The sequence below is a fragment of the Pongo abelii genome, chromosome 10, assembly GCF_028885655.2.
Source record: "Pongo abelii isolate AG06213 chromosome 10, NHGRI_mPonAbe1-v2.0_pri, whole genome shotgun sequence".
Lineage (NCBI taxonomy): Eukaryota > Metazoa > Chordata > Mammalia > Primates > Hominidae > Pongo > Pongo abelii.
Genome location: NC_071995.2, coordinates 131,216,739 through 131,238,703, shown reverse-complemented (window position 1 = coordinate 131,238,703; position 21,965 = coordinate 131,216,739). Strand labels below are relative to the sequence as shown.

General features: G+C 57.3%; 1 protein-coding gene across 2 annotated transcripts in view; it reads left to right on the top strand.

Annotated features, from left to right (window-relative positions):
* GALNT9 (polypeptide N-acetylgalactosaminyltransferase 9) overlaps positions 1–21,965 on the top strand; it is a 130,419-nt gene that overhangs the window by 78,588 nt on the left and 29,866 nt on the right. For both annotated transcript variants that reach the window (XM_024256802.3, XM_054528457.2), the window contains exon 6: positions 3,895–4,012. In XM_024256802.3, coding sequence (XP_024112570.1) covers positions 3,895–4,012 — 118 coding nt within the window. The remainder of the gene's footprint in view (positions 1–3,894; positions 4,013–21,965) is intronic.

The window sequence follows — 21,965 nt, the reverse complement described above, 5'->3', positions numbered from 1 at the left end:
CTGGGGACACGTGTTCCTCCAGGAAGAAGCCACAGCCCCAGGCTGTGGGTGCCCAGAGGCTGCTGATGTGCCACCAGCCCCTCCAGGATCAAGGGCTGTGCTGACACCAGGCCTACCCACCTGAGAACCACTCGGAAATTCCCTCCAAAGCTCTGGAACCCCAAGCACTGCCTCCATTCCCCAGGGTCCTCCAGCTCACAGAGCCCTGTCTGCCGGGGGCTGGGCCTGAGGGGAGTAGACCCCTGATTTTCTCCTTCACCCGAGGAACAAAGAACAGGGCGCTGTCCCTGAGACCTCTCCGGGTCAGAAGAGGACCTGGGAGGGCGGTGTGGGCCCGGAGGCCCCAGCGGGATCCTGCAGCACCGGAGGAGTCCCCTCTGAGAGCTGGCCTTGCAGAGCCCTGTGCTCCAAGGATTTAAGGAGTCAGCGACCCCAACCCCATTGACAAGCCACACAGAAACGAGAGCAGCCGTACCCCTCCCTGAAAAGCGGATGCTGGGGGCCCCCCAAGACGCAGAGCACCGGCCTGTTTCACAGCTTCCTGCCCCGTAACCTGTGTCGTGAACTGGACGTGCCTTCCTGCACTTTTCATCCTTAATGTACTCCAGTTTTAATTTTAACTTTTCGTTTTAGTGCCTCTGATTGAAGGTGGCAAGTGTTGACTGAAACCAAAGTTAAAATTGTATTGATCGAAATTCATAAAACCAAATGAATGTGAAAGAAATGTAAATAATCAAGCTCTCGGGTGATGTTTCCATGCGTCTGTGGCTTGCACATCTGCACATACGTGTACCGTGTGCCGGTCACCACTTGGGTCTTGCACGGCGAGGTTTCAGTGTGCGTTATTCTCCATGTGTTCCAAACTCTGTGTGGAAGGACGTGGTTCCGGTGCCCTTGTCTTAGCTTCTCCGTGGATTGTGTCTTATGCGCGCACTGCTGTTTACGTACCTATCCCAGGTTCATGGACACTTGGCTCACTAGGCCTCCCTGTGCACGTGTGCAGACGACAGGTCCACTGCGGGCCTCTGGGGATGTGGGTCCTGACTCCACCCACACGGGCAGCGCCCACCGCCTCCTTGCTGTCTTACGTAGGCATGAGCTGAGCCTTTGTTGTTGTGGTGGTGGTTTGAGACAGAATCCCCTCTGTTGCCCAGGCTGGAGTGCAGTGGCACAATCTCAGTCCACTGCAACCTCCGCCTCCCAGGTTCAAGTGATTCTCCTGCCTTAGCCTCCTAAGTAGCTGGGATTACAGGTGCGCACCACCACGCCTGGCTAATTTTTTGTATTTTTAGTAGAGATGGAGTTTCATCATATTGGCCAGTCTGATCTTGGACTCCTGACCTCAGGTGATCTGCCTGCCTCGGCCTCCCAAAGTGCTGGGATTACAGGCGTGAGCCACTGTGCCCGGCCACGATGGCTTTTCTTGTTATCAGGGTCTGTGGAAGATCAAAGCACTCAGTGGGCCCTTGGTGAAACTCACATAACATAAATTAACCACACTAAAGTGTGCACCTCTGCAGTGTTTAGACCATCACAGTGTCGTGCAGCTGCCACCTCTGTCTCGTTCCAAAGCATTGTCCTCCCTCCCCGTGGGGACCCCATACCCATGAGCCGCCACTCCCCGTTCCCCCTGCCCCAGCCCCTGCATCCACAAATCCACTTCCTGCCCCCGTGGACTTGCCTCTTCTGTTCCTTGCATGCGGATGGAGTCACTCGGGGGGCAGCCTCTTGCACCTGGCTCCCTGCCCTCGGTGCCACATTTCCAGGGTTCCTCCACGTCGCAGCCTGTGTCAGCCTCGCTCTTTCCACTGTGGAATTGTGGTCCACAGCCTGGACAGGCCACTCTCCATGTATCCACCTGTCCCTCTGTGGTTGCTGGGCTGACTCACTTCTGATGCTAACAAGAGGCATCTGGCTGGACTAAGGCCCTGGAAGCTGAGAACTGGAGGGCGGGTGCGGGCGTCAGGCAGAGCAGCTCCAGCAGGCAGGACCTGGGGCCTCCACCCTGCACCCCTGTGCCCCGCATGTGGCAGAACCGCCCCGAGGGGAGGCTGTCTCCACAGTGACAGGCAGCCCCACGTGAGCCTGAGAACCCTCAGCCCTGCCTTTTTCTTTAATCACAGCAGGCATTTCTCAGGCAGGTCAATCCAGTTCCAGCTGGTGCTTCCTCCCTTGCCTCCTGAGTTTATTTTAGAACTCTGAGCAATAATAAAAAAAGACACTACCTGCTACAATAGACGTGGCAGAGAATCTGGCTCTTCACTTCATCAGAGATCATCCTGAAATGATTGTTGTTGTTAAGAAAACGGGAGAAATACCTGTTGTATATGATAAACTATAACTTACCCAGTCAAATGTTGCTATTAAAAATCAAAGGGGGTATTAAAATTTCATCACTGTTAGGTTTGTGGCCGAAATCTAATGACAGAACAAATTGGATCTTTGCACAAATAAAAGGACAATCGCTTTTTAATGCCCCTGTTATTCTTGGACAATTGATGGGCATTTATTTCTGACTGCTGAGTCGTTGGGGACAGAATTGCTTCTTTTAAATTATGACAGAGGCCAACTTTTTGTTGTTGTTTTTACGGAAGAACGCGTTGATACGTAGAGGAGGATCGGGGAAGCTCAAGGCCTTTGGCCGGCCTGCCATGGCATCTGGGGACAGCGTGAGGCTTTGCTGCTTCCTCTGACAGCTCCTGAGGCCTCAGAAGAAATGAAGCTCTCCACAGACAAGGAAATTGTTTTGAGGCAAAATCTTTCAGCAAAGATGAGAAGTTCCTCCTTCCTTACAAGACACAGACTCTGCCTGCTCCTTGCTGGAGATGTGATATTCCTGCCTCTTTTTCAATACCCGCCACCTTCCAGACACCCAGTAGAAACCCGAGAGGGATGAGTGAATGAGCTCGCGCGTCGCGTCACCCACAATGGTACACCAGCTTATCCTCCCACTCCACTCTGCAGATCCTGCCTTCACCGCTCCACAGATCCTGCCTTCACCACTCTGCAGATCCTGCCTTCACTGCTGCTGTCCATGCAGCCTCTTCCCAGGGGATTTGCAGCACTGATGCACTCTCAATACATATTAGAAAAAATATAACGAGCATACCAATGCGTGATTTCAGAGAGATGGGGCCAGGCTAAGTCGGCTGACGTTTTAGAATTATTACAGGAAGTATAGTACAGCTGGCAGTCTGTGGCACGTAGCTGCATGGGCTGTGCACTCACAGCTCCAAGCTGTGTCGTTCAGAATCTGTCATCAACAAGGTTCTGTGGAGGTGAGCAGTGCACAACCTACGCAACTGCCCATTGCAGTCCTGGCTCCTGATACACAGTTAGGATGAAGCATGGGGGAGGCGGGCAAGTGACTCACTGGAACTTGGGAAATGATGTTCAAGGCAACCACAGGGCTCCTTAGGTAAACTGATCTTTTTTCAGGGGAGAGGGGAGACAGGATCTCACTCTGTTGCCGAGGCTGGAGTGTAGTGGTGCAATACCAGCTCACTGCAGCCTCAACTTCCCAGGCTCCAGTGATCCTCCTGCCTCAGCCTCCCTAAGTGCTGGGATAACAGGCGTGAGCCACTGTGCTGGCCGATTGATCTTTTTTTAAACCTCCTACGCTAAGCTGAATTGAATGCGGGTTCTGGCATCTGTTGGCGTTCAGCATTTGGACGCCGTCTGGGCTGAGTGCTTGACCAGGCTCCAAGGGACTCAAGTCCTGGTGGCTGGAGGAGCAGCGGCCCCTCACCTTGAGCACAGGGACCTGAGTGCGCAGGGAGGAGGCACAGGAGGGAGGGGGTGGCGGGGTCTTCCAGGCTTTCCTGGCTCACGGCCCAGCAGACAGGGCTCAGGCCTGTACGGCGAGGTCCTCACGCCGCTGTCTCTGCCCCCCAGGACCCCAGCCATGATCGGCTGCTCCTTCGTAGTGGACCGCGAGTACTTCGGAGACATTGGGCTGCTGGACCCCGGCATGGAGGTGTACGGCGGCGAGAACGTAGAACTGGGCATGAGGGTGAGTGTGGCCACGGTGTCCAGGGACGGGGTGAGGGTGAGTGTGGCCGCGGCGTCCGGGGACGGGGTGAGGGCGAGTGAGGCCGCGGCGTCTGGGGACAGGGTGAGGGTGAGTGCAGCCATGGTCTAGGGACAGGGTGAGGTCCAGGGCTCCTGCTCAGGGCACTGAGGCCTCTCCAGAGCCTAGGCTGAGGCAGCTGGAAGCCGAGCTGGGCGGCCAAGGCCCCCACGGTCCCTGAGCTGGAGTCGGGGACAGTGAGATGGGGCTACCCTGAGTCTTGCTAGAAGCTCAGTGGCAACATCAGTGAGAAATTTTGTAGAATCACAAAAGATGGCATTTCCCATGTCTACTTTATTTTTTATGCCCTTTGTTTTGCTGTTTATGAATTGCCCCCAGGTGACAATGGATTGGGACCTTGGAAAAGTGGGTCCTTCGGCACAGAGGGTGGGTGTGAGGCTCTCAGCTGGGGCCAGGCTTCTGCCTCCCTCTGTCCATGTGAGGCTCTGAGCTGGGCCGGGCTGCACCTCCCGGGACTGTGTCTGTGTGAGGCTCTGAGCTCGGCTGGGCTTCTGCTTCTTAGGTTTTTATTTTGGACGTTGCAGGTTTTTTATTTTGGAGGTTTGTTTGGTTTCTTTTGTGTTTTGCCCATGGGGCTTCTATTCACAGAAAAGATTTAAGGCTAGTTTTAAAAATTTATATATAGTTTATTAAGTTGCACCTTTCAAAACCTATGTGCTGTAAGCTTGCGGTTCATCTTAAAGATCGTACTATTGTGGACACAAATTCAATCAATAAAACGCCCTCCTTCCCCATGGCCACGATTGTTTAACTCAGGTTGGGCAGATTAAATAATACCGTGAGGCCAGGCACTGAGGCTCACGCCTGTAATCCCAACACTGTGGGTGGCAGAGGCGGGCGGATCACGAGGTCAGAAGTTCGAGACCAGCCTGACCAGTATGGTAAAACCCTGCCTCTACTAAAAATACAAAAATTAACCAGGTGTGGTGGTGCACGCCTGTAATCCCAGCTACTCAGGAGGCTGAGGCAGGAGAATCGCTTGAACCCAGGAGGCGGAAATTGCAGTGAGCTGAGATCGCATCACTGCACTCCAGCCTGGGTGACAGAGTGAGACTCCATCTCAAAAAATATACAATACAATAAAATAAAATAATAATACTGTGAAACAGAATTCACTGCTTTTGTGCCTTTAAAGTCCCTTGAGCCTTTTAAAAATAGCACTTACAAATGTAGTGTTTTATTTTCTTTTAATCACTTTGAATGCCTGATATCATACCAGAAATCCCCCCGACCAAGTGCTTTAAAATTTCTAGTTTAATAAATTGAATTGAGACCAGATCTCGAATTCTGTGAAGCAGGTCAGGACTGTTTGCAGGTGCCTTCAATCCTTTCATCCTGTCCGATTTTAAATTGCACATCTAGAATCAATCCTCAATTACACATTTTTAAAATGGAAGCTGGAAGTTAATCTGGCAGGTTCTTTAATATTCTGAGCTCCCTAAACTGCTGTGACTGTTAAACACCAGACCTCAGCAGGTCGGCCATGGATTGAACCCACCCACGCAGGTGTCGGCTTCTGTCATCATCTCCCCCAATGCTCACGTACCCATGCGGGTGTCGGCTTCTCTCACCATCTCCCCTGATGCTCACCCTGTGGGGCAGGAGACCAGGCCAGCAGTCGGGGCCTAAGAAAGCCGAGGCCCTCAGAGGGACAGAACGCACCGCAGAGACTGAGGAGGACAGCCTGGGGAGGGTGCTGGGGATGGGCAGTGTGCAGCCACCACCGAGGCTGAAGAGCAAGGGAGGATGGGACCCCTGAGGTGGAGGGCACCTAGCAGATGTGGTCCTGGGGACACAGCCACTATCAGTGAAAGACAAGTCACCTCAGCAGGAAGGGCCCAGGGGAGAAACGCCCCCACCTCCCCTCCAAACAAAATCGGCTCCCGTGGGCCAAACCCAGCTGCAGTGAGAGGCCAGGAGGCTGGGTCGTGGGTACATCCCAGGCTCAGGCTCAGAGCAAAGCCGGGACGACACCGAACCTGTGTGGTAAGTGAGGATCAGCAGGCCGGGCTGGGGGTGTGGGTGCCGGACCACGGAGGGCCCTGGCTGGGCGAGGGTCAGCAGGCCGGGACGGGGGTGTGGGTGCCAGAGCACGGAGTACCCTGGCTGCAGCCGTTGGAGAGCTTCCCTCCCGTTTCCATGACACAGGGGCCCTTGTTTTTTTTAAGACAGAGTGTCACTCTGTTGCCTAGGCTGGAGTGCAGTGGCACGATCTCTGCTCACTGCAACCTCAGCCTCCCGGGTTCAAGTGATTCTCCTGCTTCAGCCTCCCGAGTAGGTGGGACTACAGGCACACGCCACCATGCCCGGCTAATTTTTATACTTTTAATAGAGACAAGGTTTCACCATGTTGATTAGGCTGGTCTAGAACTCCTGAGCTCAGGTGATCTGCCCGCCTCGGCCTCCCACAGTGCTGGGATTCCAGGTGTGAGCCACCGCGCCCGGCTGACATAGGGGCCTTTCTGACAGCCTGAGTCCTCCGCGGGGCGGGGGAGCCTGTGTCACCGCCGGTTCTGTCTTTCACCTTCATCCCCTGACAAGGCACAGCTGTGGCCACGCCCAGCGTTTGCTGTTTCCCCAGCTGACTCCCTGACCTCCCCGCCACCTCTCCCCAGACCTCTCCCCCTGACCTGTCTCCCGTCCTGGGGGCTTGACAGTTTTCACCTTGGTGTCCTGTCTGGCGGTCAGAGGTTGCTCTACGGTGGGAGACAGGCTGAGAACCAGAACCCAGTTCTCCTGGTTCTGGGTCGTGGCAGGCAACTCACCTGTCCCCATCACCACACCCCCCGTCCAACCCCATCACCACGCCCCTGTCCAGCCCCATCACCACGCCCCCGTCCAGCCCCATCACCACGCCCCCGTCCAGCCCCATCACCACGCCCCTGTCCAGCCCCATCACCACGCCCCCGTCCAGCCCCCATCACCACGCCCCCCCGTCCAGCCCCATCACCACGCCCCTGTCCAGCCCCATCACCACGCCCCCGTCCAGCCCCATCACCACGCCCCTGTCCAGCCCCATCACCACGCCCCCGTCCAGCCCCCATCACCACGCCCCCCCGTCCAGCCCCATCACCACGCCCCCGTCCAGCCCCATCACCACGCCCCTGTCCAGCCCCATCACCACGCCCCCGTCCAGCCCCCATCACCACGCCCCCCCGTCCAGCCCCATCACCACGCCCCTGTCCAGCCCCATCACCACGCCCCCCGACCACCCCCATCACCACGCCCCCCGACCAGCCCCATCACCACGCCCCCGTCCAGCCCCATCACCACACCCCCCGTCCAGCCCCGTCACCACGCCCCCGTCCAGCCCCATCACCACGTCCCCCGACCAGCCCCATCACCACGCCCCCGTCCAGCCCCCATCACCACGCCCCCCGTCCAGCCCCCATCACCACGCCCCTGTCCAGCCCCATCACCACGCCCCCCGACCAGCCCCATCACCACACCCCCCGTCCAGCCCCGTCACCACGCCCCCGACCAGCCCCGTCCAGCCCCCATCACCACGCCCCCCGTGCAGCCCCATCACCACGCCCCCGTCCAGCCCCCATCACCACGCCCCCCGTCCAGCCCCATCACCACACCCCCCGTGCAGCCCCATCACCACACCCCCCGACCAGCCCCATCACCACGCCCCCTGTCCAGCCCCCATCACCACACCCCCCGACCAGCCCCCATCACCACGCCCCCCGTCCGGCCCCATCACCACACCCCCCGTCCAGCCCCCATCACCACGCCCCCTGTCCAGCCCCCATCACCACACCCCCCGACCAGCCCCATCACCACGCCCCCCGTCCAGCCCCATCACCACGCCCCCAGGTCCAGCCCCATCACCACATCCCCCCTCTGGCCCCAGCCCTGCTGGGCCCACAGATGCTGACCACCGCTTTCCAGTCCCCCAGCTCCTTCCCTGGTCCCACCTTGTGCACTTGGCCCGTGGAGGCACTGCAGGCTGTCTCGGCCCGTGGAGGCACCGCAGGCTGTCGGAAGCTGCACCGTGGTCCAAGTGGCCGGCCCCGAGGCCGCATTCTGCCAGTGTCGAGAACTCCACGTTGCCGCCTCTGAGGTTGCACCACCCCTGTCTGTCCCCATGACCCTAACCACACATCCCTAAAGCTTCCCTTCATTAACATCTTTCCCGTTGAGCCCAGTGGGGTGAACTTTCTTTCATGTGGGGTGTGGCGGACACGGGACTCTTCCAAGAAATATTTAGGATGCAAAGCTAGCAAGAGACGGTGATGGACGGGCGATTGGCCGGTGATTGATGGGTGATTGACAGGTGGGCTGGGACAGCGGCTGATTCCCAGTCCCGAGACGGGCAGGGCATTCATAGGCACAGAATGCCAGCCGGTGCGTGGCGGTGTGTGGGGGAGAGCCACGATGGACACGCGGAGTTCAGTGGCCCCGGGACAGCCAGGTGGGGCTCACAGTTGGGGTTAAAGCCTGAGAGGCAGAGTGGGGGCTGTGCAGAAGCAGTTTGAGGGGATGACAAAGGCGGGAGAAATAGAAATAGAACTGGGGCCTCCTGGGAGCCAGACGAGGAGACGTGGTGTCTGGAGGGAAGGACCAACAACACCAGAGCTGCCCCTACGAACCCAACTTCGTTTCCCCAAAGAGTAGATGCCCTGACCTTCAGGTCTGCAAGGTGGGGCCCCCACCTGAGGCCCTCTGGTCTATTGAAGGAGAAGTTGGCATGAGGGGAGGCGCTGCCCACCCAGAACGTCACCGTGCAGGTGCCTAGGGGCGGATGGAGACACAGGAGGGGGAGACATTGCGGCCCTGGGACCTGCAGCTGAGCCCCAGGTGGACAGGAGACAGGCGCGAACCACTGCTGTGGGGGACGGGGTCTCTGGCATCGGAAGACGGGTGGGAATTCTCCCCTGGGGAGCTGGAGAGCCTTGCAGGTAGAACAGCAAAAGAGTAAAGGCCCCCACAAGAGTGAGCTCCAGAGGACGGGGAGGACTGGACACTGAGGCCACTGGGGGTACTGACGGCCCCGGGAAGGGTGCATGGCATGTGTGTAAACGGGTATAGGGAGGGCCCCGGGAAGGGTGTGTGGCGTGTGTGTGTATAAATGGGTATAGGGACGGCCCCGGGAAGGGTGCGTGGCGTATGTATAAACGGGTATAGGGAGGGCACTGGGAAGGGTGCATGGCGTGTGTGTAAACGGGTATAGGGACGGCCCCGGGAAGGGTGCGTGGCATGTGTGTAAACGGGTATAGGGAGGGCCCCAAGAAGGGTGCGTGGCATGTGTGTAAACGGGTATAGGGAGGGCCCCAAGAAGGGTGCGTGGCATGTGTGTAAACGGGTATAGGGAGAGCCCCAAGAAGGGTGCGTGGCGTGTGTGTAAACGGGTATAGGGAGGGCCCCAAGAAGGGTGCGTGGCGTGTGTGTAAACGGGTATAGGGAGGGCCCCGGGAAGGGTGCGTGGCGTGTGTGTAAACGGGTATAGGGAGGGCCCCAAGAAGGGTGCGTGGCGTGTGTGTAAACGGGTATAGGGAGGGCCCCGGGAAGGGTGCGTGGCGTGTGTGTAAACGGGTATAGGGAGGGCCCCGGGAAGGGTGCGTGGCGTGTGTGTAAATGGGTATAGGGAGGGCCCCGGGAAGGGTGCGTGGCGTGTGTGTAAACGGGTATAGGGAGGGCCCCGGGAAGGGTGCGTGGCGTGTGTGTAAACGGGTATAGGGAGGGCCCCGGGAAGGGTGCGTGGCGTGTGTGTAAACGGGTATAGGGAGGGCCCCGGGAAGGGTGCATAGTGTGTGTGTAAATATGTATAGATCATACTGTACGTTCCAGTTCTGCTGGTGATCGGGTTCTGGGAACTTGCCAGGAAACAGAAGGGTTCCAGCAAATTATATAATTTATAAGGTAAATTATAAACAGAATACAAGAGGAAGAAAAACACGGCAGAGAGTAAAGAGGAGCAGGTCCGAGGCTCATAGAGCACAGCCGAGCCCCAGGGCCACGTCAGGCCCGCAGCAGCACTGCCAGCGACTGGAGTGAGTGCCGCCCGGGGTCCGAGCTGAGCACGGCTATTCTTGCTCCGTTCTGAGGGCTGGTTCTGAGGCCGTGTCTGCACTGAACAAGTGGAGGCTGGAAGCCAAAGGGTCCCTTTCACCAGCCACCCGGCCAGCATGGGGTGTACGGTGGGGTCTCCCTGCAGCCCTGGAGTCTGCAGGCCAGAGGCCAGGGCCAGGCTGGGGCTGCAGGGAGGGGCACAGTGACCCCCAGCCCGATGGTGGCACCCGACTTGGTCGTATTCCACATCCCTGTCCTGTAGGGCGACCACCCCACTCAAGCAACCTCCCCTAAATACGCTTGTTCTCAGCAGAGCAACTGTTGAATATTAAACAGCAATGATTTAAGATCACACATCCTGATAGGCCCCAAGGGGAGCAGTTCTATAAACTTCCCAAGGACTGTGGATCTTCCTGTGTTTAGAGCGGCGGGCCCGGGTGGGGAGCCTCTCTTAACCTCTGATCACTCCTCTCCGCACAGACACCAGACAGCCTACCAGCTCCAGGGCAGGCAGCTGCCTGAGGCCAGGCCCCTCACAAGAAAGGGTTCCCCGCTCTGCGTCTGTCCCTGTGGTCTGTCTCTCTGTGTCACTCTATCTCCTCGTCTCTGTCTCTTTGTCTCTCTGTCTTTCTGTGTCTCTTTATCTCTCTGTCTCTGCATCTGTCTCTGCCTCTCTGTCTCTGTCTCATTCTCTCTGTGTCTCTTTGTCTCTGTCTCTCCCAGTCTTTTTGTCACTCTGTGTCTCTTTGTCTCAGTCTGTCTCTCTGTATCTCTTTGTCTCTGTGTCTCTCTGTCCCTTTGTCTCTCTGTCTCTTTCTCTGTCTCGATCTCTGTCAGTCTTTCAGTCTCTGACTCTGTCTCTGTGTCTTTGTCTCTCAGTCTCTCAGTGTGTGTGTCTCTCTCTGTCTCTGTCTCTCTCTCTGCCTGTCCCTCACCCTCACACAGCTCCTGGGGTCTGACAGACGTCAATGCTGTGTAGCCCCCACCCTCACATGAAGATAAAAAATTCTCCCTCATCCTGAAAAGTACCCCTGTTCTCTTCTAAGCTTTCTGATTATTTCAAGAGGAAAATCTAGGCCAGGTTCTAGAGCACCTCTGATGCTGAACAGTCTCGCCTTTCAAGCGGCCGTCAGACGACAAAGCCTTCCACACTGTGGTATCCAACCACTTTAACTGCGGTGTGTATTTTATTGTATTTATTTGTACAGTTATCTCTCATTTTTGGAAAGAGATAATAGTCCCCTCCTAAGGCAGTGATAAAGAGTTTCCTGTTAAAATTCATGCAGTTATCCTTTGGGTGGATTTAAAGACGTGTGTTAGGTAAATGGTAGCACGTCCCTGGGCGGGTGGCCTGCAGATGAGGGGGCGGAGGAATCAGGCTGTCATTCTGCTGGCCCCTCCCACAGCCCTGGGGAGGAGCTGAGGCCCAGAGAGGCTGAGTGACCTGCCCAGGGCCACACAGCAGATGGATGTGAGACTCACTCAGGCCTGCCCAACTCCACCTTCCACTGGCCCAGGTGCAGGTCAGCCAGGCCAGGAGTCCCCATTCCTAGGGCAGCCCCTCCCCAAGCCAGGGCCCTGCCCTCTGGCCTGTCCTGGGCATCTGCAAAACCGTGGTCTCTCTGGCACCAGCAGTGGCAAAATGTCCAGGAGGCCTTGACACCGTGTCGCCCCTGCGGCTGCTGCCCCGGCCTCCACTCCCCCTTATGGGAAGCCGTAGTGGGGTTACGAGTGCGCCGTCTCCACGTCTTCCTGCCCGGCCCCTCCTGAAGCCCCCCATCCAGCTCTGTTCCCCTCGCTAGTGACCCCAGAGCTACCTGCAAAGGGCAGTTCTTGGTCTCCGCTGTAAGGGACCCAGCAGCCGACCGTGTCCCTCATGGGCTCTGGGATGACGCCCCCTCTCTCCCCTCTCTCCTGGGTCCTGGGCAGCCCCTGCCTGCATCCTTAGCCTTGGAAGTATCAGCCAGGCTCGTTTCTGTAAGGTCATGACTATGTCCTTTAAGCCACTGAGATGTGGAATTCGTGGCAGACGGCAGCCACAGGAAACACACGTGACCGCCACCTGACCTTGGCTCACCCACTCCAGCGTCCTTGCCTGGCTGCCCGTCTGCTGGGGTCACGGATGTTTCCTGAGGGCCTGGGTCTAGGCCGCATGCTGGGGAGAGGTAGAGGCCCTGAAGCTGGAGGGCAGCAGGGGCAGGCCTGGCACGGGGGTCCCTCATGCAGAGGTTTTGGGTCACATGCCAAAGATGGAGGGTCCCACCCCCCAACCTCCACCACAGGCCTGGCAGATGCCTCCCCGCTCAGGTCAAGCACTGTCCTGGGCTTGCTTCCATGCCACATGGTGAGGCTGTGTCAGGCCCCACCAACCTGCACAGGTGGCCCCGAACTGAGCAGATATTTCCTTTGCCTGAGCAGAGGGTAGGGGACCCCACCCCACCCACCACCCACCACACTGGGCATCTCCTGCAGAGGCAGCTGTGGGCAGGTGTGAGCAGGTGTGTGGTGTGAGCAGTTACTGGCAGGTGTTAACAGGTGTGAGCAGGTATATGCAGTTGTGAGTAGGCGTAGGTAGGTACAGGCAACTGTATGCAGGTGTCAGCAGGTGTGGACAGCTGTGTGCAGGTGTAAACAGGTGTGGGCAGGTGTGAGCAGCTGTGAACAGGTATAAGCAGGTGTCAGAAGCTGTAGGCAGGTGTTTGGGCAGGTGTGAGCACCTGTGTACAGGTATAAGCAGGTGTCAGAAGGTGTAGACAGGTGCAGGTAGCTGTGAGCAGGTTTGGGCAGGTGTGAGCAGCTGTGAACTGGTGTGGATGGGTGTGAGCAGGTGTGGACAGGTATGAACAGGTGTGGACGGGTGTGATCAGGTGGCCTGGGGTAGCTGAGGGCACACGGCGGATACAGGAGCTCCACGTGAAGGCAGCCAGACTCCAGGTCAGGACACAGCCAACCAGCCCTAGGTCCCACGCTGCCTGCACAGCCTCAGCAGCCACAGTCCCGAGAGACCTGGCCACTCCACACTGGGGTCAGGGCAGCCCTGGGCTCCTGGAGAGATGGAGGAGAAGTCCAGTGGAGAAGAGGACCTGGGTGGAATCCCATGGCCCATGGAGCACCTGGAGAGATCCAGGATTCGAGGATTACCAGATGGGATGAGGAGAAGAACAGCCGTGGGGCCTGCGGGAGGAAACCAGGCTGTGGGAGGAAGCCAGGCTGCGGGAGGAAGCCAGGCTGCGGGAGGAAACCAGGCTGCGGGAGGAAGCCAGGCTGCGGGAGGCCACACGACCAGCGTCCACATGGCTTTCCCGTCCCGATGCCATAGAGACCAGAGCCGAACCAACCCTGGGAGAACAGGTGTGAGGGGCTGCCATGCCCAGAATAGACCACAGGGATCACCAGTGACTTGAAATTGGGGGCACAGCAAGACTTAGACGTGGGAGACCCCCAGGATGCATGGCTGGCAGAGGCCAGGCTCGATGCCCCGAAAACTTGCACCTCGCGAGGCCGGGCGATCTTCAGGATAGCTTTGGTTTTCGCTGATTCTTTTAACCAGGTACAGATAAGGGTGGAATCTTTTGAAGGAAATCAAAGTGCACGTTTGGAGCTTGAAAGTAAAGATAGAAGAAAGGAAAGAAAGTGGGAAGGAAGGAAGGGGAAAGGGCTGGGGGAGGGAGAGACGACATCCCCCCACGTCTGTGATAATTTCGCAGAGCTGACTCCCTGGCAGCCGTGGTGACAGGTGCTGTGGGACCTCAGGGAGCTCTGCAGATGCTGTGGGGCCTTCCCCTCCGGTTCTGAGGCCCCCTCTGGAAACACCAGGCCTGGAGCCCGCAGCCCCCACACTGGATGTGGCTCCCTCGGCCCCGACCCAGGCCCACCGCAACCCCCACTCCAGGGCCATGGCCCCCACCCGCTCCCCGCCAGCCGCCTGTCCTGCTGGAGCTTGGAGGCAGCTGGCCAAGGATTTACGGGGCTGTTATTGCTGATTTATTCACGAAATCGATGCCTGGGGGAGGGAGGCTGGCGTTTGCTTGTATTTGAAAGGCCCGTCTGACCTTGAACTCCAGCCCAGGGGATCTTCTGCCTTGTCCCGAGGGTTGAACTCCAGCCCGGGGGACCTCCTGCCGTGTCCCAAGGGTTGAACTCCAGCCCAGAGGACCCTCCTGCCCTGTCCCGAGGGGCTGGCCGCCAGGGCCATTGGGGGCTGAGCAACTGGCTCTGGCTGCCTTGGGGTGGGTGGCAGGGCAGGGTCTCCCCCTTCCCCAACTCCACGCTAACCATGCTGGAGGGGCACTTCGAGGGGGTTTGGAAAGAGGTCGGGTACCTTTCCCCACCTCTGAGCTGTGCCCCAGCTTCTCTTTCTCTTCTGAGCTCCAGTTCTCGCAGCCGGTGCCCCCCAACACTCTCTCCCTCTGCTCTCTCCTCCTGTCTGCCTCTCCTCTAGGACCCTGGGTTCAAATCTTGGCTCTACCCCACACAGTTTGTTCTTTGGCACATTTTGGAAGCTGCCTGATTCCCAGTCTCCGGGTCTCAGCTCCAATGACCACAATGTGCAGAGTGCCCACCGCACCTGGCTCCTCACTCCTCCTCCAGCACTGTCCTCTGCCCCACACACTCTGAGCTTGTAGGCCAGCTCCACGCTGTCCCTCTCACCCCATCGAGCGTGTGGCACTAGGGGCTCCACGCTGTCTCCTCTCTCGCGCCATCGAGCGTGTGGCACTAGGGGCTCCACGCTGTCCCTCTCGCCCCATCGAGCGTGTGGCACTAGGGGCTCCACGCTGTCCCTCTCGCCCCATCGAGCGTGTGGCACTAGGGGCTCCACGCTGTCCCTCTCACCCCATCGAGCGTGTGCACTAGGGGCTCCACGCTGTCCCTCTCACCCCATCGAGCGTGTGCACTAGGGGCTGCACGCTGTCTCCTCTCTCGCGCCATTGAGCGTGTGGCACTAGGGGCTCCACGCTGTCTCCTCTCTCGCGCCATCGAGCGTGTGGCACTAGGGGCTCCACACTGTCCCTCTCACCCCATCGAGCGTGTGCACTAGGGGCTGCACGCTGTCTCCTCTCACACCATCGAGCGTGTGGCACTAGGGGCTCCATGCTGTCTCCTCTCTCACACCATCGAGCGTGTGGCACTAGGGGCTCCAAGCTGTCTCCTCTCTCACACCATCGAGTGTGTGGCACTAGGGGCTCCACGCTGTCTCCTCTCTCGCGCCATCGAGTGTGTGGCACTAGGGGCTCCACGCTGTCTCCTCTCACACCATCGAGTGTGTGGCACTAGGGTGAGTCCCTGTCACTACTTTTCCAGTGTCCAGAAGAGCGTGAGGCTCAGCAGAGGCTCACCAAGACGTCCCGAATGGAGGTTGGGAGCCCTGCAGTGCCTGCGGTGTGGTCTGCCTGTAATGAGCTCAAGGGAGGCTGAAACACCAACAAAATAAATCGATCCATTAACCCGGATTGTTACCCCATTAACACATACCTCAGCCCCTAGCGTGGCTATCACACGTCAGCCAGCCCCTCCCTGCCAAAATATGCTGTGTCCCAGCTACAGGAGGACGGAGCCTCACCCTTCTGATTTAAGGGCTGCGGGGAAGGGGTCCTGCCCAGGCAGCCTTCTCGTCCACTCCGTGAGGTCTCCCCCGCCACGAGGACCAGGCGGCGCGGCCTTGGCAGTGGACGAATTAACAGGACTCCCCAGCCCACATGGGTTACGGGGCTTTTTCTGTGCCCGTCGACCTGGCAGCGAACACCGGGTGCCCATAGACCCACCAAACCCCCCCCTGCAGTTGGTTTGTACCCCAGCTCCTTTTGCCTTGTAGCAGATCACCCCATAATTTAGTGGCTTAAAGTGACTGTTTCATTTTGCTCACAATCTTGTGGGTCAGGAACTCGGGAAGGCGGATGCTGTCCTGTGCAGCAGCCCCCATCACAAGGCTCACAGGCAGGACGTCCAGCAAGGTGCACGCACACACATGGCAGGGGATGCGTGGACTCCGGAGGGTTCAGCTGGGGCAGGTGGCTGTGTGCGGCCTCTCCACAGCTGGGCTTCCTGGTGGCACGTGAATTTTGGTGGCCCGGGCTGGAGTTACGATGCCCTCCGTGCCCCGCCTTGGATGACCCAGTGACGACTGTTGATGGATGCAGCCACACGCCCGCCCAGGTTCAAGGGGGCGGCACCAGGACCCAGGTCGGCCTGGCAGAAGGGTGGGGGAATGTGCATTCTTTATTTCACTGTTCTTTGCTTGTTCAGCAGAGTGAGGTGGCTGAGATTGGGGCCGAGAGCCTGTGACTCCACCACTGACAGATGGTGACCTTGGGCAAGCTCCTAGCTTCTCCCAGCCCTGGCTTACTCGTCGGAGAAAGGATTCCTTTATTAGGATTAAATCAGTGAACACCTGTGGTGCCCTGAACCCCGGGTCTGGCACCGAGTTGGTGCTTCACAGATGCCGGTGACCATGATTTACGTCTCGCCTGGGACTCGGGGAGAGGCTGGTGGCTTCCCAGCTAAGCTTGCCAACCGTGCCGGCCGTGTGGCCCGAGAAGGGTGGGTACAGCCCCGCTGAGGCACAGGCAGCCTCTCTCCCAGGCCCATCCCCATCATGCATGCTGGTGAGAGCAGGACTTACTGCAGTGCTGCGCCTGCGTGTGGCCCTGGGGCCTGCCGCCGGGTGCGGTCGGTGTCCGGGGCATTAGTGAATGAACAGATGAGTCATCTGGATAGTCTCTCCATAAAGTGCTCATGCCAGGGCAGGACGGGTGGGGCGTCAAAGGGAAGTGAGTTATTCATTGGCTGAACAGACGCCTTCTGAGTGAGCTCAGGTGCTAGAGGCTGCTCTGGGCTCAGGTTCCACAGAGAGCAAAGCAAAGCGTGCACCTCGTGGGGCTTGCCTCAGGTGACCCAGGGCGAGACGGGGCGTGGGCTCCACCTGCGGTGGAGAGGCCTAAGTGGGGAGAAGACCAGGGAACGGTGCACGGAGCGGCGACCTGTGAGCCAGGATGGAGGAGCAGAGGCAGCTGCAGGGAACAGTGTTCCAGCAGAGGGATCAGCAAGGGCAAAGGCTCTGCGGCCCTGAGACTGGTACGTGCCCAGGGGAGGGCGGCCCCCTGCCCCATGCACTGGCACAGGTGTGTGCCCCAGGACCACGTGGCCATGTGTTCTGCCCCTGGCGCCTGTGCACCCGTGTCTAACCCATCCACACCGGCGGCCTCTCTGATCAATTCAGCCCAATTAGAGGAGTAATTCTCCCGTCCTGGGGCCAATTTAGATTTCTGCGACGGTAGAAATGCCAGCTGCTCATCTAATGAGGAAAGTCCTAGAGCCAGTTAGAGGAAAATGAGTCCATCGCGTCTGTTAGGCTTAATAAAGGTCAGGACCGAATCAAGTGTGAGAGTCGGGCCAGGAAAGCCGTCTGCAGAGCGGAAATTGGAAATCGTTTGCTCTCTGTCTTGAAATGCTCAGACGTGCTGCTCCTCGGGGTGTTACAGGAAAACCTCCTCTTGCGCACGGAAGGCGCCTCCTGGACCCTGGACCCTCGAGACCCCACTCCGCTGGGGGGCTGTGTGAGCATCAGAGCGTCTGGGGCCTGGGGGGCGGCTTTTGCGATTCTCCAAGGGGGTGGGTTCATTCAAGATCCTGTTAATAAGCCCTGTCTCCCAGAGGCAGAGAGGTATCACCCTTCCTCTGGGGAGGGAGTGAGGAGGTGCTGCCAGGCCGCCCCGCCACCCACACTCAGGGAAAGGGAGTGCCGGGGTCAGAGGGACGCCGGGGAGGGACGGCGGGGAGGGATGCAGGGGTCAGAGGGACGCCAGGAAGGGGGTCAGAGGGACGTGGGGGGTGTCTCCTTTCTGCATGAGTGGAGGGCAGAGGGAGAGGCTGGAGAGAGACTGAAGCCCTGTTCTTGTTCTCTAGAGCTGCTTTTTCCAAGGGCTTGTTCCAGCCACAGGTGGTTGGTGCCCCTGCACCCACCCCTGCTGGGGCCGCATATGGCATCCTCACCAAGTCTGGCACCCCCGCTCCCCAGCAGACCACAGAGCAGGCTGTAGCTACAAGACGGGCCCGTCACCTGCCCACAGTCCCTGCTCAACCTCAGCAGGTCAACCATGCCTCCAGACTGCAGGGAGGAGACAGATGGGGAAACCGAGGCTCAGAGCAAGAAGGTGGCGTGGGGACGGGGAGATCTCTGTCCATTTGCACGTCCCTGTGGGGAAGCCCCGCTGAGCATGAGGGGTCTTCAGAAGACCCCTCCACGTTGCCTTTGGACCCTGCCTCTGCCCATTAACCAGCGGGGCTGCTTCCGTACCCCAAGCCTCTGAGCCTCCGTTTCCCCATCTGTCACTAAGGATGACAATACGACTACACCCCTGGGGCTCTTTCAGGATTAAACGCAGCGGGGCTCTCAGTGCCTGGCATACAGCAAGCATGCAATAAATGCTAATTTTCATCACTTGCAGACATTCCTTAAATACCATTTTTCTTTTCTTTAGAATAACTGTTTTAGATGTAAAAGCACTGGATATAAGTTAACTAGAACAAAATAAAAATCACCCACGATTCTGCCTCTGTCTGGAGACGTGCACCTCGCTGGAGCCCATCTGCATCTGTCAAACCCTGTCTGTGGTGCGTGCGTGTGCCTGGGTGTAACGCAGCCTGAGGTGTTGCTTTCACAAGCACAGGCTTCGGAGGGAGATGTGGCCAGCGGGGTCGGGGAGCTGGGCTGGGGAGAGGGTTGCGGGCCTTTGTCCATGCAATGTACTTCCCCCCACGCATTCGGGGACGGCACCATGCACAGCTGCACACCGGTGCCCCGGGGTTCTGCTGACGAGCTTGGGGGCCATTCCGGTGCCTCTGTTCCATCTGGCACAGAAACGATTCTTCCTGTACCTGAGTCTCTCCTCACGCCCTAGTCATTTCCTCAGGCTGAATTTCTAGAAGCGAAATTACTGACTCAGGAAACATATTTTCATGGATTTATATACAATTTGCCAAATTCACCTCCCTCCTCCCAAAGAAAAAGCTGTGGGGTGTGGGTGGGTGTGTGTATGGGGTGTATGTATGTTTGGTGTGTGTGTTTGGGGGATGGGTGTGTATGTACAGTGTGGGGTGTGTATACGGTGTGTATGGGGTGTATGTGGGGTGTGTATATGGTGTGTGTGGGGCGTGTTTATGGAGTGTATGTGTGGGGTGTGTATGTACAGTGTGGGGTGTGTATATGGGGTTTATGTGTGGGGTGTATATGTACAGTGTATGGGGTGTGTATATGGTGTGTATGGGGTGTGTATGTACGGTATGTGGGGTATGTATATGGGGTATATGTGTGGGATGTGTACGTACAGAGTGTGGGGTGGGTGTATGGGGTGTATGTGTGTGGGATGTGTATTTGGTGTGTATGTACAGTGTGTGGGGTGTATGTGGGGCATGTATGTACAGTGTGTGGGGTATGTATATGGGGGTGCATGGGGTGTATGTGGGGTGTGTATATACAGTGTGGGTTGTGTGGTGTGTGTGGGGTGTGTGTTGTGTGGTGTGTATATGGTGTGTATGGGGTATATGTGGGTGTTTATATACAGTGGGGTGTGGGTTGTGTGCGGTGTGTATATGGTGTGTATGGGGTGTATGTGGGTGTGTATATACAGTGGGGTGTGGGTTGTGTGTTGTGTATGTGTGTGGGGTGTGTATATGGTGTGTATGGGGCATATGTGTGGGGTGTATGTACAGTATGCAGGGTGGGTGTATGTGTGTGGGGTATGTCTGTACAGTAGGGTGTGTACATGGGGTATATGAGGTATATGTGTGTGGGATGTGTATGTACAGTGTGTGGGATGTGTATATGGGGTGTAACGGGTGTATGTGTGAGGTGTATGTACAGTATTGCAGTGTGTATATGGTGTGAGGTGTATGTGTGGGGTGTGTATGTACTGTGTTTGGGTTGTGTATATGGTGTGTATGGGGTGTATGTGTGGGGTGTGTATGTATTGTGTGGGGGTGTGTGTGTGGGGTGTGTATGGCGTGTATGTGTGGGGTGTATGTGTATGGGGTGTGTATATGGTGTGTATGGGGTGTGTATGTACAGTGGGGTGTGGGGTGTATGTGTGTAGGGTGTGTATATGGGGTGTATGTGTGTGGGATGTGTATATACAGTGTGTGGGGTGGGTATATGGGGTGTATGGGGTATATGTGTATGGGGTATGTATGTATAGTATGTGGGGTGTGTGTATGGGGTATATGTGTGTGGTGTGTGTATATGGGGTATGTGTGTGGGGTGTGTACAGTGTGGGGTGTGTATGTACAGTGTGTGGGGTGTGGGTTGTGTGTGGGGTGTGGTGTGGATGGGGTGTGGTGTAGATGGGGGATGTGTATATACAGTGTGTGGGGTGTGGTGTGTGTGGGGTGTGTACAGTGTGTGGGGTGTGTGTATGGGGTGTATGGGGCGTGTGTGTGTGGGTTGTGTATGTACAGTGTGTGGGGTGTGGGTTGTGGGGTGTGTGGTGTGGATGGGGGGTGTGTATATGCAGTGTGTGGGTTGTGGTGTGTGTGGGGGTGTGCATGTACAGTGGAGTGTGGGTTGTGTGGCGTGTGTGGGGTGTACACAGTGTGTAGTGTGGGTTGTGTGGGGGGTGTGTATGTACAGTGTGGTGTGTATGGGGTGTGTACATACAGTGTGTGGAGTGTGTATGTGTGTGTGTATATACAGTGTGTGGGGTGTGGGTTGTGTGGTGTGCATGTGTGGTGTGTGTATATACAGTGTGTGGGGTGTGGGTTGTGTGGGGTGTGTATGTACAGCGTGGGGTGTGTGTTGTGTGTGGCATGTGTATATACAGTGTGTGGAGTGTGGATTGTATGGTATGTATGTGTGTGGGGTGTGTATGTACAGTGGGGTTTGGGTTGTGTGTGTGGAGGGGGTATTATACAGTGTGTGGGTTGTGTGGTGTGTATGTGTGTAGGGTGTGTACGTGTGTGGGGTGTGAGTTGTGTGGTATGTATATGTGGGAGTGTTTATGTACAGTGTGGCATGTGGCTTGTGTGTGGGGGTGGTGTGTATGTAGTCTGTGGGGTGTGGGTTGTGTGGGGTGTGTAAGTATAGTGTATGGGATGTGTATATGGAGTATATGCAGTGTATGTGTGTGGGGTGTGTATGTACAGTGTGTGGGTTGTGTGGTGTGTATGTGTGTAGGGTGTGTACAGTGTGTGAGGTGTGAGCTGTGTGGTATGTATATGTGGGGGTGTGTATGTACAGTGTGTGGCATGTGGGTTGTGTGTGTGGGGGTGGTGTGTATGTAGTGTGTGGGGTGTGGGTTATGTGGTGTGTGTGTGGGGTGTGTATGTACAGTGTGTGGGGTGTGGGTTGTGTTTATGCATGTGGCATGTGTATATACAGTGTGTGCAGTGTGGATTGTGTGGTATGTATGTGTGTGGAGTGTGTACATACAGTGTGTGGAGTGTGGGTTGTGTGGTATGTGGGGGTGTGTGTATGTGTGTGGGGGGTGTGTGTATGAGATGTGTGTGTGGGGTGTGTATGTACAGTGTGTGGGGGGTGTGGGGTGTGTATGGTGTATGGGGTGTATGTCTGGTATGTATGCACAGTGTGTGGGGTGTGCATGGGGTATATGTGGGGTGTGTAGTGTGTGGGGTGTATAGGTACAGTGTGGGGTGTGTATGTACGCTGGGGTGTGTATATGGGGTGTATGGGGTGTATGTGTGTGGGGTGTGGGTTGTGTGGTGTGTGTGTGGGGTGTGCGGGTTGTGTGGGGTGTGTGGGGTGTGGGGTGTCTGTATATGGGGGTGCAGGTTGTGTAGGGTGTGCGTTGTGTGGTGTGTGTGTGGGGTGTGGGTGTGGGTTGTGTGGGGTATGGGGCATCTGTGTATGGGG